This window comes from Gekko japonicus, unplaced genomic scaffold, assembly GCF_001447785.1.
Source record: "Gekko japonicus isolate JY-2015 unplaced genomic scaffold, Gekko_japonicus_V1.1 scaffold926, whole genome shotgun sequence".
Taxonomy (NCBI): Eukaryota; Metazoa; Chordata; class Lepidosauria; order Squamata; family Gekkonidae; genus Gekko; species Gekko japonicus.
The window spans coordinates 103,785-119,818 of NW_015163629.1; the positions used below are offsets into that span (position 1 = coordinate 103,785).

The window sequence follows — 16,034 nt, forward strand, 5'->3', positions numbered from 1 at the left end:
CTCTGCCTGAGACTCTGGAGAACCGCTGCCAGTCTGAGTAGACCAGGGGTGGCCAAACTGTGGCTCGGGAGCCACATGTGGCTCTTTTACACATATTGTGCGGCTCCCAGCAGGGCGGCTGGGGAAGCGAAGGGGAGGCATCCTTTTCTTCCCTCCTTCCTGTCTATTTGCTTTCCTTGTTTCTCTCTCTCTCTTTCCACCTCTTTCATTCTTTCTTTCCACCTCTCTCTTTTTCTCTCTCTCTTAGACAAATAAATATCATTAGCAAACAAAAAACATTATCTGTATCTGTTTTTATTTTTGGCAGTCTCGTTTAATGTTAATAAGAAAGCAAATTTGCATATTTTAAAATAAAAACGTGCATATAATATTTATTCACATCTTGTGGCTCTCAAACATCTGACATTTAATCTATGTGGCTCTTACGCTGAGCAAGTTTGGCCACCCCTGCCTTAGAGAATACAATATGATAGATCTGTTCAGAATCCTACTCAGGTCTATTCAACGGAGCTTATTCCCAGGAAATCCTTCTTAGGATTGCGATGTTATTTATTTATTTAAGCAATTGTTATCCTGCCATGGGTTTAATTAAAATTAATTAAAATTTAATTATAATTAAAATGCTAATTATTATTTATTATTATACAGTTTAAATCATAATTATAGTTAAATTATAATTAAAATAATAAAACTCAGTAATAATAATAGCAATAAATCGGAGAACAATCCATAAAACCTGCCTATAGGATTTTTATTTCCTCCTTCCTCTGAGCATCTAGAAATGAGTGTCCTTGTGTGCCAAGACTTCTAAAGGTCATGATTATCATACTCTTTTAATTTAAGCAGCTGCTGGTGTGACCTTGGGTCAGTTACAAGTTCTTTCAGAACTGTTCTCTCATGGGCAGTTCTCAAGCGAGCTCCCTCAGCCCCGCCTACCTCACAGGGTGTCTGTTCTGGGGGAGGGGAAGGGAAAGGAGATTGTCAGCCACTCCGAGACTTTTTCTTCTTCTCCTTGGGAAGCTGACCAGCATTTGGTAATCCTTTCTCCCCTTATGTGCACTGATTTTTATTCCCTTCAGATTGTCACCCTCTGTGCCAGCAGTGTGTGGCAGATCTCCAAGATACAGGAAGTGTTTGCTTGAAGTGTCAAAATGGCCGTCACTTGCTCCTGAAGGACCGCTGTGTGCCCGGTTGTCCCGTGGGGCACTATAAAGATGGTGGAACGTGCAAAAGTGAGTACCAGCTGAAAAATCGGGAGTAGTGATAAGAGAGGAGCAAGCACGCCAGCTAATCTCGTGTATAATCATTCTGTCAATGCATACCTTTGTTTGTGGATATTGGGGGGGGACTGGTTCCCCCATGTGATCTTTGCAACAATCCTGCTGGGTGATTTTAAGCAGAGAAAGAGTGAGCGGTCCATTGTCACTCAGCAGAGCTATTTTTGGGCAGGAACGCACAGGAACGGAGTTCCGGCTGGCTTCAGAGTAGGCCATGCCCACTACAGCCAAAAGGTTTGCATGTGTGGCTACAGAGGGAAGGCCTGGAGAGTGACCCCCCCCCCCAGCGATTCCGATGCAGGTGGGCCAGGGGGGGCCCTGGAAGGATTGGGGAGGCATTTAAATGCCTCCCCGTGTCTTCCCCGGCCTTGTTTAAACTGCCTTCCCTCCCCTTCAGGGGGGGGGGGGCCTTGCCTGGGCAAGCCAAGGGAAGGCATGGGGTGTGTGGCCTAATATGCTAATGAGCTGCACCAGGGGTGTGGCCTAATATACTAATGAATTTCTGCTGTTGGGTGTGGCCTATGATGCTAATGAGTTCCTGCTGGGCTTTTTCTACAAAACCCCCCCTGTCACTCAGTAATGTCCCTCGATAACTTTCCTGGCCAAACTAGGTCATACTGCTTCCAGTCCAACATGCTAAGCACACCTTGGGGCTGGTTCAGGGTATTTGGTCACCCCAAGCAAGGACACCCACTCATTGCTAGACTTGTGCCGCCACCATTTGGATCTAGTAAGGCAGGGGGCCCCAACCTTTTTTGAGCCTGCAGGCCCATTTGGAATTCTGACACAGAATGGTGGCTGCAGCAACAAAATGGCCGCCACAGAATGGCTGCCGCAGGAGGCGGAGCCAGCTCCGAAATGATTGCCACAGCATAACTTCAGTAACACAGTGTAGATCCATGCGCCGTGGCAGATGCTGCCAAGCAACATTTACAAAAATCTGTACAGGCAGCCAGTCTAATTAGTCAAATAGTCAATCAGAAGCAGTGCTGGGCAAAATCCCTACCTGGCCACACCCACCCCCCCTGGCCAGAAAAAGTGTGGATGCCATGGCGCCTACGAGCAACATGTTGGAGATCCCTGTAGCAGGGGATTCAGGCCACTTGCTGATGGCTGGTAGCAAGCCAGACTCCTGCGGTGCCTCAGCGTTTCCCTCCCTGAGTCGCCTCAAGCATTCACTTGGGTGCCCAGCTAGGAGAGCCGGCCCTTAAGCAGTGGCTCCACATGCAGAACCTCTTGAGGTTTGTTTTGTGGTTCTCGGATGCCCGTTCCCATTCTCCCTTCCCTTCCAGAGTGTCACCCTTCATGTCAGTCCTGCAGCAGCGGAGATCCTTCCTCCTGCACGTCGTGTGAATCCCACCTCGTCCTTTCTCACATCAGCATGTGCGTCTCGGCCTGTCACCTGGGATACTACAGGGATGAGAACCAGCATTGCAAACGTATGTGTTTCCTTGACGGGCAGTGATGAACATGCTTCTCATTTATGAAACGTGATGTTGTATGTCGGGCTCATGTACGCTTGCCTGAAGAGGGGAAGCAGCGACTCCATCTCCACTCTGCCCCGGCAGCTCGCTGAGCGATCTTGAGCCAATCACTCGGTGGATCCAAGCATCCTCTGGGTAGTCTTCCTCCAAAGCAAATGGCTCTTCTGTCTATGGAAGAGCCACTGAATTTGAAATAACTCTCCTTAGACTGGAGGCAGGCTTCAAACTTCAAAGAGAGCCAGTTTGGTGTAGTGCTTAAGAGTGGCAGACTCTAATCTGGAGGACAGGGTTTGATTCCCCACTGCTCCACAAGCAGCTGCTGGGTGACCTCGGGTCAGTCACAAGTTCTCTCAGAGCTCTTCTCTCAAGAGCAGTCCTCAAAAGAGCTCTCTCAGCCCCACCTACCTCACAGGGTGTCTGTTGTGGGGAGGGGAAGGGAAAGGATACTGTAAACCACTCTGAGACTGCGGTCACACACACTAAATAATCCACTTTTAGTCCACTTTCAATGCACTTTCCGACTGGATTTTATCAGTTCACACAGTAAAATCCAGTTGGAAAGTACCTTGAAAAAGGGTTGAAAGTGGATTATTTAGTGTGTGTGACCGCAGCCTGAGACTTCTTCAGGTAGTTACGGGCGGGGTATAAATCCAATCCCCTCCCCCTCCTGAAAGAAACAGTGGGGTATAATTATTTTAATTAAAGAAATCGATAAACTTTGCTCATACTATGCGAGGGTGTCAAATTTGAACAATGAGGAAAGCAGACAGGAAGAAAGTTGATGCATTTGAAATGTGGCGTTGGAGGAGAGTTTTACAGATAACTGTGGGCCACCCAAAAGATGAATAAGTGGGTCATATAGAGCAAATCAAGCCTGAACTCTCCCAGAAGCTAAAATAACTAAACTGACTATTATACTTTGGTCACATGATGAGGAGACAGGAAACTCTGGAAGAGGCGAGTAATTCTGGGAAAAGTTGAAGGCAGCCGGGAAAGAGAAAGACCCAACGTGGGATGGATGGACTCAATTAAGGAAGTCAGGTTAACGATAGGATGTTTTGGAGGTCATTCGTTCACTGGGTGACTTGATGGCACTGAACACACTCAGGAAACTAGGACCCACCCTACTTTCTCTCAGTCTACCCTACCTCACAGGGCTGGTGTTATAAGGATAAAATGGAAGAGAGGAGAACGATGTCGCAAACTGCTTTTGGTCTCCATGGCGGAGAAAGGTGGGGGTATAAGTAAATAGCAAATAAAAAATGAAACCCAGATAGCAGAACTAGGACAGAGGCACTGGAGAGCCATTTTGCCAGCTCGAGGACAATGGCCGATTCTGCATTGGCTTTCCCCTCCATTGTTTTACCAAACCCACCTTGGAACAGAAATTCCCCTCTGCATTGCGTGCTGCTTTCACTTCCTTTGAAAATCAGATTTTATGGTAGCCTCCACACTGCATGGCGCTTTCACTTTCTTTGGTCGTTGGTTTTTATGGTACCTTCTGCATAGATTTATGGCCCTTCATAAGTGACTTTGCAGTCAGTATGGCGTTGCCCTGGGGTATCTGAATGTGGTTTTGAGCTGCACTTTTTCCTCCCAGTTGAGAAAATGTGGAGCGAATGCTAGATGCAGAATCGCCCAGTGTTAAGCTAAAGCAGAACATGGATTTGACTCTGGAGAACGAACCTTCACATCTGATAGCAGGGTTACTGATTCATGTTGTGGATAGATTCACAGCCCAGGACTGTGAGTTAGCATGCTGCGGAAGAGTGATCCATAATGCATTTCTAAAAGTAATCTTTGAACACTTTAAAATTCTGCTGCCCACCCCCAAGTCCCAGGGAAGGGGGAAGATAGATATTGAAATAAAGATGTGAGAATAGGCTTCAAAGGGGATGAAATCTTCCTTAATCCAAGAATTTTGGCAAAAGCACATTGTGTAATGGACCAAGACATGCATAATAGAAGCGAAGTCACGAAAATGGGCATTTTTTAAAAAAAGACTCATGTCAAGTAATGCTAATAAGAAGAACTCTGCAAAGGCAGTTCGGTCTTAACTAGCTCACTCTGTAGGTTTTTATTTTGCCTTTTCCCTGCCGTTTTGAATAATGTGTCACTGGTACGTTTTTTGAAGTTTGCAGATTTACCTCATCATACGTCTCATTATTAGCCGTTTCCTTGCTCTGTTAATCCACACATCTTTTTAAAGATGTGTTGCGGATCTTAATTAATTAAGCCTTGTGACACCCCTCTGGAATTGATGAAATGAGACAGATGCAGCCGCATAGAAAACGAGATAAACAAGAGATTGTAGGCAGAGGATTGGGGGGGGGGGTTGCGCGCGCGCGGGAGAAGTGGTATAATGTCAGCCTCCCAGTGGATAACAACTTGTATGCTTTCCGGAGGGGAGTTTTAGGCAGAAGAGCCCTCGATCTTTGGAGTATCACAGTGTCGACACCCCGAACCATTTAACACAGTTTTGCAACCGTTCATACTTTTAAAAAACATTTTTTTTGTTGTTCAGTCGCACAGTCAAGTCCGACTCTTTGCGACCCCATGGACCACATCATGCCAGGCCCTCCTGTCTTCCGCCGTCCTCTGGAGTTTGCTCAATTTCATGTACATTGCATCAATCATGCTGTCTAACCATCTCATCCTTTGCCGTCCCCTTCCTCTGTTGTCTTCAGTCTTTCCCAGCACCAGGGTCTTCTCCAGTGAGTCCTCCCTTCTCCCTTCTCATTTGGGGGCCAAAGTATCTGAGCTTCAGCTTCAGCCTCTGGCCTTCCAGGGAACAGTCAGGGTTGATTTCTTTTAGGATTGACTGATTTGATCTCCTTGCAGTCCAGGGGACTCTCAAGAGTCTTCTCCAGCACTATAATTGGAAAGCATCTATTCTTCGGCGCTGGGCCTTCCTTCTTCTCACAAAACTCAGGTTGAGAAATTCCCGAAAATTTTGACAGTGCAGCCTGGGGAGGGTGAGGTTTGGGGAGGGGAGGGACCTTAGCAGGGTATGATGCCATAAGAGTCCACCCTCCAAAGCAGCCGTTTTCTCCAGGAGAACTGATGGTGATCTGGAGAGCAGTTGTAATAGTGGGGGATCGCGGGGTGCCACTTGGAGTTTAGCGACCCTACACCAAAAGACTGTTCAAAGTCCAGGGTTGCTACACAGAGGCAGGCAAGGGCAGACCACCTCTGTTTGTCCCTCACCTTGAAAACCCTGCAGGGTCACCATAAATCGGCTGTGAATTGACAGCACTTTTCGCAGGCAAGATCTCATGTAGTTTGTTTATTTGACTTATATCCCCCCCCCCCCCCCCCCAAGCAGGCTCAGGTCAGCTTACGTAAAATCTTAAAACACATAAGACAACACACAATTAAAAGTTGAATCTGATCGTGGCTAATCACTGAGAGATTATATTTGAGGTACTTTGAACACCCTGAGGAACTTTGGCATATTACCACATGACACCAGTTTCTTCTTTGCTTTTGCCACACTGTTCAAGCCACACTGGCTTGAAACTTGACCAGTGATTTCCTCTGGCTTGATTTCTCCTTGCCTGCACATGAACTGTGCCAAGCTTCATCTCTGTCCTCCAGCTAGGCTTGCCAACTCAAGCTTTGAGAAATTGCTAGAGATTTGGGGGTGGAACCTGGGGATGGCAGAATTTGGGAAGAGGAGGGACCTCAGGGACGATGTGATTCCATAGAGTGTACCCTCCAGACCTGCCATTTCCTCCAGAGGAGCTGATCTCTGTTGTCTCGAGATCAGCTGGAATTCTGGGAAAACTCTGGCCCAGCGTTAGAGGGTAGAAGCCAAAAATGAGAGATCACGGGTGGAGGTGGAAATCCAAGCACAACATCAGTGACAAAAATAATGAAGGGTCAATAAAGATATGTATGCAGAATCATTTACTGTAGTAATTCTGTAGAAAATTCTCTTCTGTTATCGCTCACACGCAACGGATACTGCGCAATATAAACAAATCTGTTTCACAAGAATTGATTTATCTGAGCGTGTAGGTTTTGGGGTTCTGTTCTGTTATTAGAGAGTCAACATGGGGTGTTTCCTTCAAGAGTTGAGAATTAGGGGGGTATAAGTTTAATAAATAAAGTAGAAATTGATAAGAATTATGATTGCTACACACTCAGATAAAGCAATTCTTGTGAAACGGATTTGTTTACATTGCGCAGTATCCGCTACGTGTGAATGATGACAGAAGAGAATTTTCTACAGAATCACTACAGTAAATAATTTTGTGCACATATCTTTATTATAAAGGTAAAGGTTCCCTTGCTCGAAAGCCAGTCAAATCTGACTCTAGGGTTGCGGTGCTCATCTCCATTTCAAAGCGGAAGAGCCGAAATCTCTGTCCAGCGCTGTCCGAAGACATTTCCGTGGTCATGTGGCCAGCATGACTAAACACCAAGGCGCACGGAATGCTGTTACCTTCCCACCGAAGTGGTACCTATTTATCTACTTGCAATTTCTTGCTTTCGAACTACTAGGTTGGCAGGAGCTGGAACTAGAGACGGGAGCTCACTCCGTCACGCGGCACACTCGGGTCTCGAACTGCTGAACTACCGACCTTCCACAGCCTGCAGTTCAGCATCTTAACCACTTGAGGCACCACAGCTCCTTATTGACCCTTCGTTATTTTTGTCATGGACGTTGTGTTTGGATTTCCAGCTTTAGAGGGTGGCATGCCGCACAGACCACTAAGAAAGGGATCCTCAGCCTTTTTGAGCACGTTGGCATGTTTGGAATTCTGACACAGGGTGGTGGGCACAACCACAAAATAGCTAGCTTTGGAGACTGCACCAACCACAAAAAGGCTGCCGCATGAGGTGAGCGCGTGCACACAGAGGAAGCCTAAGTGTAGGGGACAAGAGAAGTAATTTTTAAAAATACACTCCTCCACATGCGGTAAAACCAACACTGTGGCGGCGGCTGCCACCGAAGCAACATCGTTTTAATCTGCACAGCCAATCAAAAGCCCTACTGGGCAGGAGCCTCATCTGGCCACACCCACTCTCTGTAAGCACTGGGCGAGTGCCAAGAAAGGTGTTGGCAGCGTCTTTGTGGATCCCTGCACGAAAGATTCCGTTGATGCTGCTCAGCACCAGGCAGGTCCCCTTCCCAGCCCACTCCGCTGCACAACAAACAATGGGCCGTCGCAGGAAAGGTCCTCCTGCGGACGATGCATTCCTATAAACGTGGCCCGTCCCCATCTTCCAGGTGACACCCGCTTTGCCCTCTATATTGTTCTCCTTTCTCAGGCGGCAAAGGGTGGGTGGGTAGGGTGCTGAAGGTGAGAGATCATGGTTTGTTTGAAGCAAAAGTGTCGTCAGATACTTCCTGGATTCCTGTTATTGAATTACTGGAAAGATGTACCTATTCCAAACTATACAAAAGAACTAATTACCATCCTTTTATCGGCAGCCAAAACAACTATAGCGCAGAGTTGGAAAAATAACAATTTACTCAATATTAACTCATGGTATACAAAAGTATGGGACCATCTCCTAATGGATAAGGTCTCAGAACGACTTACCAATTCAGAAGATATGTCTAGATCTCAGGCTTTTTACGGTCGTTGGCATTCAATATTAGAAAACCTAGAAAATATTCTTGAACAGACTAAACCTAGTCAGAAATCTCATTATTATTCTTTTATTCGAAAAGAGTGGATATTATAATAAAATGTAGTGATAACAACAAATTATTTTTTTGTAAAGAATACATTTGTATTATGAATATGCTTGTATAACTTTAATCTAAAGAAGAACACAGTTATTTGTATTGTTAAGGTTTGAATTGTTAGAATTTTGATTTAAATGTTGTATTATGACTGTTAAGAAAATAATAAAAAATTTATATATATATAAAAAATACTTCCTGGATCGTGCTCTCAAAACTGGTCCAGCTCTGAGTGGGTGACCGTCCTTATTCTTATCTCTCCTTCCAGCTTGCAGCGATTCCTGCCTGAGCTGTGATTCAGGAGCCGCTTGTACCTCCTGCAGAGACCCCTCCAAAGTCTTGCTGTTTGGTGAATGCCAGTATGACAGCTGCGCTCCTCAGTATTACCTGGACTTCTCTTCCAAGACCTGCAAAGGTGAAAGCAAAAAAAAATCTAGACTTGCTTGCGCCAGATCATAGCAATAAGTAGCATGGCTGGCCTGTCTACTTCGGAGTGGTCTTCTCGTGTTCTTTCCATCCACGTACACACACAAGCCCTTTTTCTCCTCGAAGTGTCCTGCATATTATCCGCTGTCAAGCGGGAAGCGAGAATCAGGGTTGCCAACCTCCGGGTGGTGGCTGGAGATCTCCTGGGATTGCAACTGATCTCCAGGTGACAAAAATCAGTTGCCCTGGAGAACATGGTTACTTTGGAAGGTGGGCTCTGTGGCAGTATATCCTGCTGAAGTATCCCCCCTCCCCATACTCCATCCCCCAAATCTCCAGATTAATAAGGGGCTCAGTTCTCAGTGCGTGCACACAGAAATAATAGGAGGTTGGGAATTGCTACACGCTGTCCAGGAGCAAGAATGCAGTGAAAGCAGGGGACAGGGAGTTTACACCCCTCTCTTGAATTAAGAGGTTGCTGTATACTGTAGCCAGTCTGGTGTAGTGGTTAAGTGCGCGGACTCTAATCTGGGAGAACTGGGTTTGATTCCCCACTCCTCCACATGCAGCAGCTTGTGTGACCCTGGGTCAGCCACAAGTTCTCTCAGAGCTGTTCTCCCAAGAGCAGCCCTTGAAAGAGTTCTCTCAGCCCCACCAACCTCACAGGGTGTCTGTCGTGGGGAGGGGAAGGGAAAGGAGTTTGTAAGCCGCTCTGAGACTCCTTTGGGTAGTGAAGGGCGGGGAATAAATCCAATCTCCTCCTCCTCCTCCTCTTCTTCTTGAATCTTCCCTCTGCTATTATCCTATCCTTCCTCCAACAAACTCAGGGCAACAAAAAATCTCACAACAATCCTGTGAGACGGGTTAGACTGAGAAAGAGTGACTGCCCAAGATCCCTTAGTAAGATTCTGGATTTAAAACTGGGTTTCCAAGATCCTGCCTGGATGGCCCAGGCTAGCCCATCTCATCAGATCTCAGAAGCTAAGCAGGGTCAGCCCTGGTCACTACTGGGCTGGGAGACCACCAAGGAATGCCACGGTGGCTACGCAGAAGCCGGGAATGGCAAACCACTTCTGTTCGGCTCTTGCCTTGAAACCCTTATGGAGTCGCCGTAAGTCGGCCGGGACTTGACACTACTTTCCACCGTGACGGCCAGGTCTGGTGTTCTAAACAATTGCATTGACTCTCACAGCCTGCCAACCTCTCCTCTTCCTTCTTCCCACAAATCCCTTTCTTTAACAGAGCCATTCCTGCAACACCCGAGAATCACCTTACTGGCCCATCCATTGCTGTCTGTCTTCCTCAATCTCATCCATGCTCCTCTGCAGTCAACGCCTGTCTTACCTGTCTGTCATAATATCAAGGCACTCTGGGGTAAAGGCCCTGGCCCGGCTCCGTGCCATACCCCATCAAGCATACCATTAGTGCTAAATAAACCCTTACCCCTGTTCATAATAAAACTGTCTTTTCCTATAGCTCTCACATGCCTATCCCAAGAGACAGCCTGCCGGCTGCCTAGAACTGCAAGCTAGACGAAGCCCATCTCCTCTTCCCTGTTAACTTCGCTCCTCTTCCTTCCTGGAAATCCATTTTGACTGCGGGAGCAATGTCACCTTCGTCATCAATTCGGCCAGCTTTAATTAGCAGCCCTTGTGGGAAATCCCAGAAGTCTCAGTGCACGGAAGAGATTTATGATCTAGCCGTGGCAGAACCGACCGGCGAGCGATGGGCTTTCATGCTCAGTGTTAAGCGGATAGCGGCCACAGGCTCCGAGAGGAGACTGTCTGTTTTGGCTGCCCGGCTGGGCTTCTGACGGTGGAAGGCACTGGCCCGTGCCCATGTTTAACATAACTGGGAAATGTTAAACCCCAGAGAAGAATTCCTGTTATTCTAAGCAGGTCTCTCCTTAAGGCATCCCTCTCTTTCTTTTTTTGCTACCTCACATCTGTTCCCCGTTCTTCCTTTGCCCTTCAGCCCATCTAAAGTCAGTAGGCTGTATGGTGTGTGTTAAAACAGGTGATGTTTCCATTGTAATTTTTTTTAAAAATCTAGAGTGCGACTGGAGCTGTAACGCCTGCAGCGGTCCCCGGAGTAGCGACTGCTTGCAATGCATGGAGGGATACGTGCTCCACGACGGCAACTGTGTCGAACAGTGCCCGTTGGCTTTCTACAAGGAATCCGACACGTGCCAAAGTGAGTCTGCGCGATGGCTCTTCCGCCACATCCGAGTCATCGCTTAAACATAAACGACTATCATAAACAACAGTCATATCTTAAACATGAACAGAAACCACAATTATATAAATCATACAATATATATACTTCTTAGAGCTTGTTTATATAGGCTCTTGATTTTTCCTCCCATATCTCTTTTCTCCCCTGCACCTGAGCATCTTCTTTGTGTGTGGCTCTGCCTCCCATGGCAGCCGTTTTGTGTTTGCACCCCACCATCTGCAGGCTCAAGAAGGTGGGGGAGGCCTGCTCCACAACGACAGATAAGCTGACATACCTCCACTTTGTCCTCCCGAGTGGCTTCTAACCTGCCAGCTGTTTTACCCGGAGGACAGAATGAGGTGGCCCCCTCGACAAGACGTTCCTTTGAGGAAGGGCGGCATGCAAGTGCCGTGCACAGATAAATCTACGCATGTATGTTTAGACCTACGAGAACTGATTTCTGTGTCTTCTGTCTACATTTTTAAAAGGATGTGATGTCCACTGCCTCCAGTGCCGTGCCCCCGGTGAATGCAACCGCTGTGAACCCCCGTTTCTTCTCTTGGATTTGCAGTGCGTCACGGAATGTAGGAAGCCCTACTATGCAGACTATGGAGAGCAAAAATGCACAGGTGAATCAAAGGGGATCAAAGTTTAAACACTCTTGAACTGGCACACAGCAGCTTTGATGCAATTGAAAATAATAATAATAATAATAACATTTTTAGAATTTTTTATTGCTTTTCACTATAAGCTACACAAATTACACACTACAAATTCAGAGTAGCAAGGTACAATAATGATCTGTCTTACACTTTGGGTATTTCCCTATATAATCAAGTTTACAATAAGCCATTTAATTACTTTTGAAACTCATTAACTCACTGGGGTTTTTTTGCTGGATGTCATCCCATAGGGAGAGTCCTTTGCTTAAGTCCTTGCTCTGGTCTGGTAACGTCTCTGGGCACCATTGCTGGCTTCATGGCAGCGGGACCTTAAGGAGCAAAAAAGAGCCTCGATCCTTCAGCTGCAGCTTCGGGAGCGGCTCCTCTAGCGCTCCAGGCTAGAAGCTCCCTTCAAGAGCTTCGTGGGGGGGTTGAAGACTTCCGAACCCCCTCCCTGCCGCCTCGATCCGAATTGCACCCATCGGAGCTTGATGGCGTGCATTTGTTTGTGAGTTGCCAAAAACCAGAACTCAATAATAATAATAACTCTTGAACTGACACACAGCAGCTTTGATGCAATTGAAAATAACAACAACAAAAACAACAACAGTAGTAGTAATAGTAGTAGTAGTGTAATCTAGAAGAATGAGGATATCACGTCTAGCAGTGGAAAATTCAGAAAGTAGGATTGACATGAAAGTGCTACAGAGGGAGATGCACACTAATGAGATGTGGATTTGAAAATGAACGGAGTCCATGAAAAATGCAGCTTCCTCACAAGCAAACTGAAACTGGTCCAGTCGCATCAGCATAGTAGAATTTCATGAAATTATAATCCATGTAAGGTGGGTAGAGAGGAACTTCTGTCTCTTTTCTTCCCATCCCGCACTTTGTATAGTACTAGAATTCAGGATCTGCTAAGTAAATTGGCTGGAAGTAGATACAGTTTCAGGAGCTGCGGTGGCTCAAGTGGTTAAGACGTTGCACTGCAGGCTGTGGAAGGTCAGTAGTTTAGCAGTTCGAGACCTGGGTGCTGCAAGACGGGGTGAGCTCCCATCTCTAGTTCCAGCTCCTGCCAACCTAGCAGTTCAAAAGCAAGAAATTGCAAGTAGATAAATAGGCACCACTTCGGTGGGAAGGTAACAGCGTTCTGTGTGCCTTGGTGTTTAGTCATGCTGGCCACATGACCACGGAAACGTCTTCGGACAGCGCTGGCTCTTCGGCTTGGAAACGGAGATGAGCACCGCAACCCTAGAGTCGGATTCGACTGGCTTTCGAGCAAGGGAACCTTTACCTTTACCTTTAGATACAGTTTGCCGTGACCTGGCTGGCCCAGGCTAGCCCGTTCTTATCAGATCTTGGAACCTAAGCAGGGCCAGCCTTGCTTAGTATTTCAATGGGAGACCTCCAAGGAAGTCTGGCATTGCTATGCGAAGGTAGGCAATGGTGTGCCACCTCTGTTTGTCTCTTGCCTTGGAAACCCTTCAGGATCGCTATAAGTCAGCTGTGACCTGATGGCCCTTTCCACCACCAGGTGCAGATTAGATGACTGTGATAACAGACATCTATCTCATCTTTGTCCTGCCCTCCTGCAAACCTGGTTCTCTCCTCCATTTTATCTTCCCAACAACTTGGTAAGATGGGTTATGATGAAAGAGAGGGCCTCGCCCAAGGTCCTTCAGTCCGTTTCAGGGCTGAATGGAGATTTGTCCCTGCGTCTCCCAGATCCGCATCTGACGTCATAACCATTACACCACACTTCTTCACGCAAGCCTTAATTCATACGGAAGTCTTCCATATGTTGCCTTTATGGGCTTCTCAAAAACTTGTACCTTTCCATATTTAGCATGCGGACCATTTTATTCTTGACAACAGTAACCACACGGTGTGTAGAAGCCAGGCAGATGTCAAAACTCCTGGAACATAATGTTACATAAGAGAAGCGAATGTTGGATCAGGCTGTCAGCTATGCTGCCATGAAGGTTGGGGAGTTTGGTCTGTGTCTGGTTAATTGCTATTGCTTTCCTCTCAGGTTAATTGCTACTGCATTCCTTTCTGTGCTTTCCCTGCTGTGCGCTGAAATGCTTATCTATACAGATGTGCAGGAGGGTGTTGTGGTGTCTGGGTTTTCCCTAGGTGCCGTGGGAGAGTGTTCGTTCTCAGCTTCAGCTACCTAACGGTCTCTAAGCTTTATCCTGCGCGCGGGAGGGTGCCTAATTGGCCAGTACTGTGGGGGGGGGGGTTTTACTCGGAAAACCCTCTAAGGTGCCATCAGGAGGGCCAGCAGTGGGGCCAGGACACCAGAAGCCCTCCTACTCTTGCCTCCCCCCCCCCAAGCACCAAGAATACAGAGCATCACTTGCCCCAGACGGAGAGTTCCTATCTATACCTTGTGGCTAATAGTCACTGATGGACCTCTGCTCCATATGATTATCCAATTCCCTCTTGAAGCCGTCCATGCTTGTAGCCACCGCCACCTCCTGTGGCAGTGAATTCCATGTCTGAATCACTCTTTGGGTGAAGAAGGACTTCCTTTTATCCATTCTAACCCAACTGCTCAGCAATTTCATGGAGTGCCCACTGTGCATATGTACATGTGCTGCTTTCCATGTGCACACACGGAGCTACTTCCTCTACTGAAGTGGTGTGGGACACTGCGGACAGTGGACCTCTGTCTGTGCAAATGAACCCCGGTGTGGTCACAGAGATCAGGGCAACATGCAGCAAAGAAATCCTTCATGTGTAAACCCTTACATCGTCAACAACAAATAAAAGAGCAGCGGTGGTAGTGGAGAGTGCCGTCAAATTTCAATTGATTGATGATGGCCCCGTAGTGTTTTCAAGGCAAGAGACGTTCAGAGGTAGTTTGCCATTGCCTGCCTCTGTGTCGTGACCCTGGACTTCCTTGATGGTCTCTCATCAGGCTCGTAGCCAGGATTTTGTGGCTTTTGGGGGGAATTTTTTTTTTCTTATGGGGCTGAAGGTCTCAATGCAGGAAGAAAAGGCATTTAGTCAAAAGAAAACTGTTCCTGGGATAGATCTCTAAACTGCAAGCTGTCAACCACTTTAGATGACTGTTCTCAGTTGCTGCAAGTTAACCACTTCTGCCAGCCTAAGCAACTATTCTGATAACAAGCCAGCAGGTGGGGGGTGATGACTTCTATAGTCAAGAAAGCCAACACTTAGGCAGAAAAACGCTCTTAAAGGAGACCAGTTTCTTGACATGGAACTAGAAGGTATCCTAGAGGTCACCCACTCCAACCCCCTTGCTCAGTGTGGGAATTAATCAACTACAGCACCCCATTCTGCCTAAAGGAATTCACACCTTTTAAAAAAAGGTTTTAAATGATTGAAAAAAGCATTTACAGGATAAATTCTTGTGTGGCTGTGCCTTGAAGAAAGGGGGCGATGCCCCCAAAAGCCCCACTGCAGCTAAAGGCCTGTCTCCCATTGAATACTAAGCTTAGCTTCTGAGATCTGACGAGATCATGCTAGCCTGGGCCATCCAGGTCAGGGTAAAGTGGCAACAAGTTGTGCCTTATTTCCTAAGACCAGCAAATGCCACTAACGGTGTCTGGCCCTCCTTTCAATAGCTGCCCCTTTCCTTCTCGTGCCAGCTTGCTCTGAAGGATGCCTGGAATGCGAGGGAGCCAGCCGGTGCCGAGAGTGCGACGCCACCACGTTTCTGCAGGGAGGGCGTTGCGTTTCCGACTGTGGCCACGGTTTCTATGGCCATCCTCAGAAGAGAGTGTGTGAAGGTGAGTACCTCAGAGTCCTGCTTGTCTAGACATAGGCAGTGGAGCTGCCCCACGGAAGTCTTTATCTGCACTTTCCTGCCACAGACCTTTGCGGCCACTCTTTGCCGCACTGTACTCCTGGCGTGCTTTTTTAGAGCATGGGTAACGGCTCTAGTGTGCCAGTCCCTGCTTTTAAAGGGCAGCTGCAAGGAAGCTCTTCACTGCAGATACTTAGGCACTGAAATGCTGGCATTACTGGCCACGGAGAGACAGCTGCTGTCTGATTACCAAAAACCAGAGCTTGAAAAGTGTCTGAACCAAAAGTTTACTTTTTTAAAAAAGTGATTTTAACTGGACACTTTGCAGCTTATTTAATTCCCTTGGCTGTTGAAGCAAGGGGAGGTTGAGATGGTGATAGTTTTATTATATATTCTATATTTTTTTTCCTTCAGGGGAGGGTCTGTGACTCATTGGCAGAGCCTCTGCTTGGCATGCAATATGTCCCAAGTTCAATCCCCAGCATCTCCACTTAAAGG

General features: G+C 47.1%; 1 protein-coding gene across 1 annotated transcript in view; it reads left to right on the forward strand.

Annotated features, from left to right (window-relative positions):
* FRAS1 (Fraser extracellular matrix complex subunit 1) overlaps window positions 1-16,034 on the forward strand; it is a gene marked incomplete at its 5' end in the record, with an annotated part of 267,939 nt that overhangs the window by 103,240 nt on the left and 148,665 nt on the right. The window contains 6 exons of the mRNA XM_015407524.1: window positions 1,080-1,232; window positions 2,570-2,716; window positions 8,728-8,874; window positions 10,938-11,078; window positions 11,588-11,728; window positions 15,379-15,519. Of these exons, the coding sequence (XP_015263010.1) occupies window positions 1,080-1,232; window positions 2,570-2,716; window positions 8,728-8,874; window positions 10,938-11,078; window positions 11,588-11,728; window positions 15,379-15,519 (870 nt within the window). The remainder of the gene's footprint in view (window positions 1-1,079; window positions 1,233-2,569; window positions 2,717-8,727; window positions 8,875-10,937; window positions 11,079-11,587; window positions 11,729-15,378; window positions 15,520-16,034) is intronic.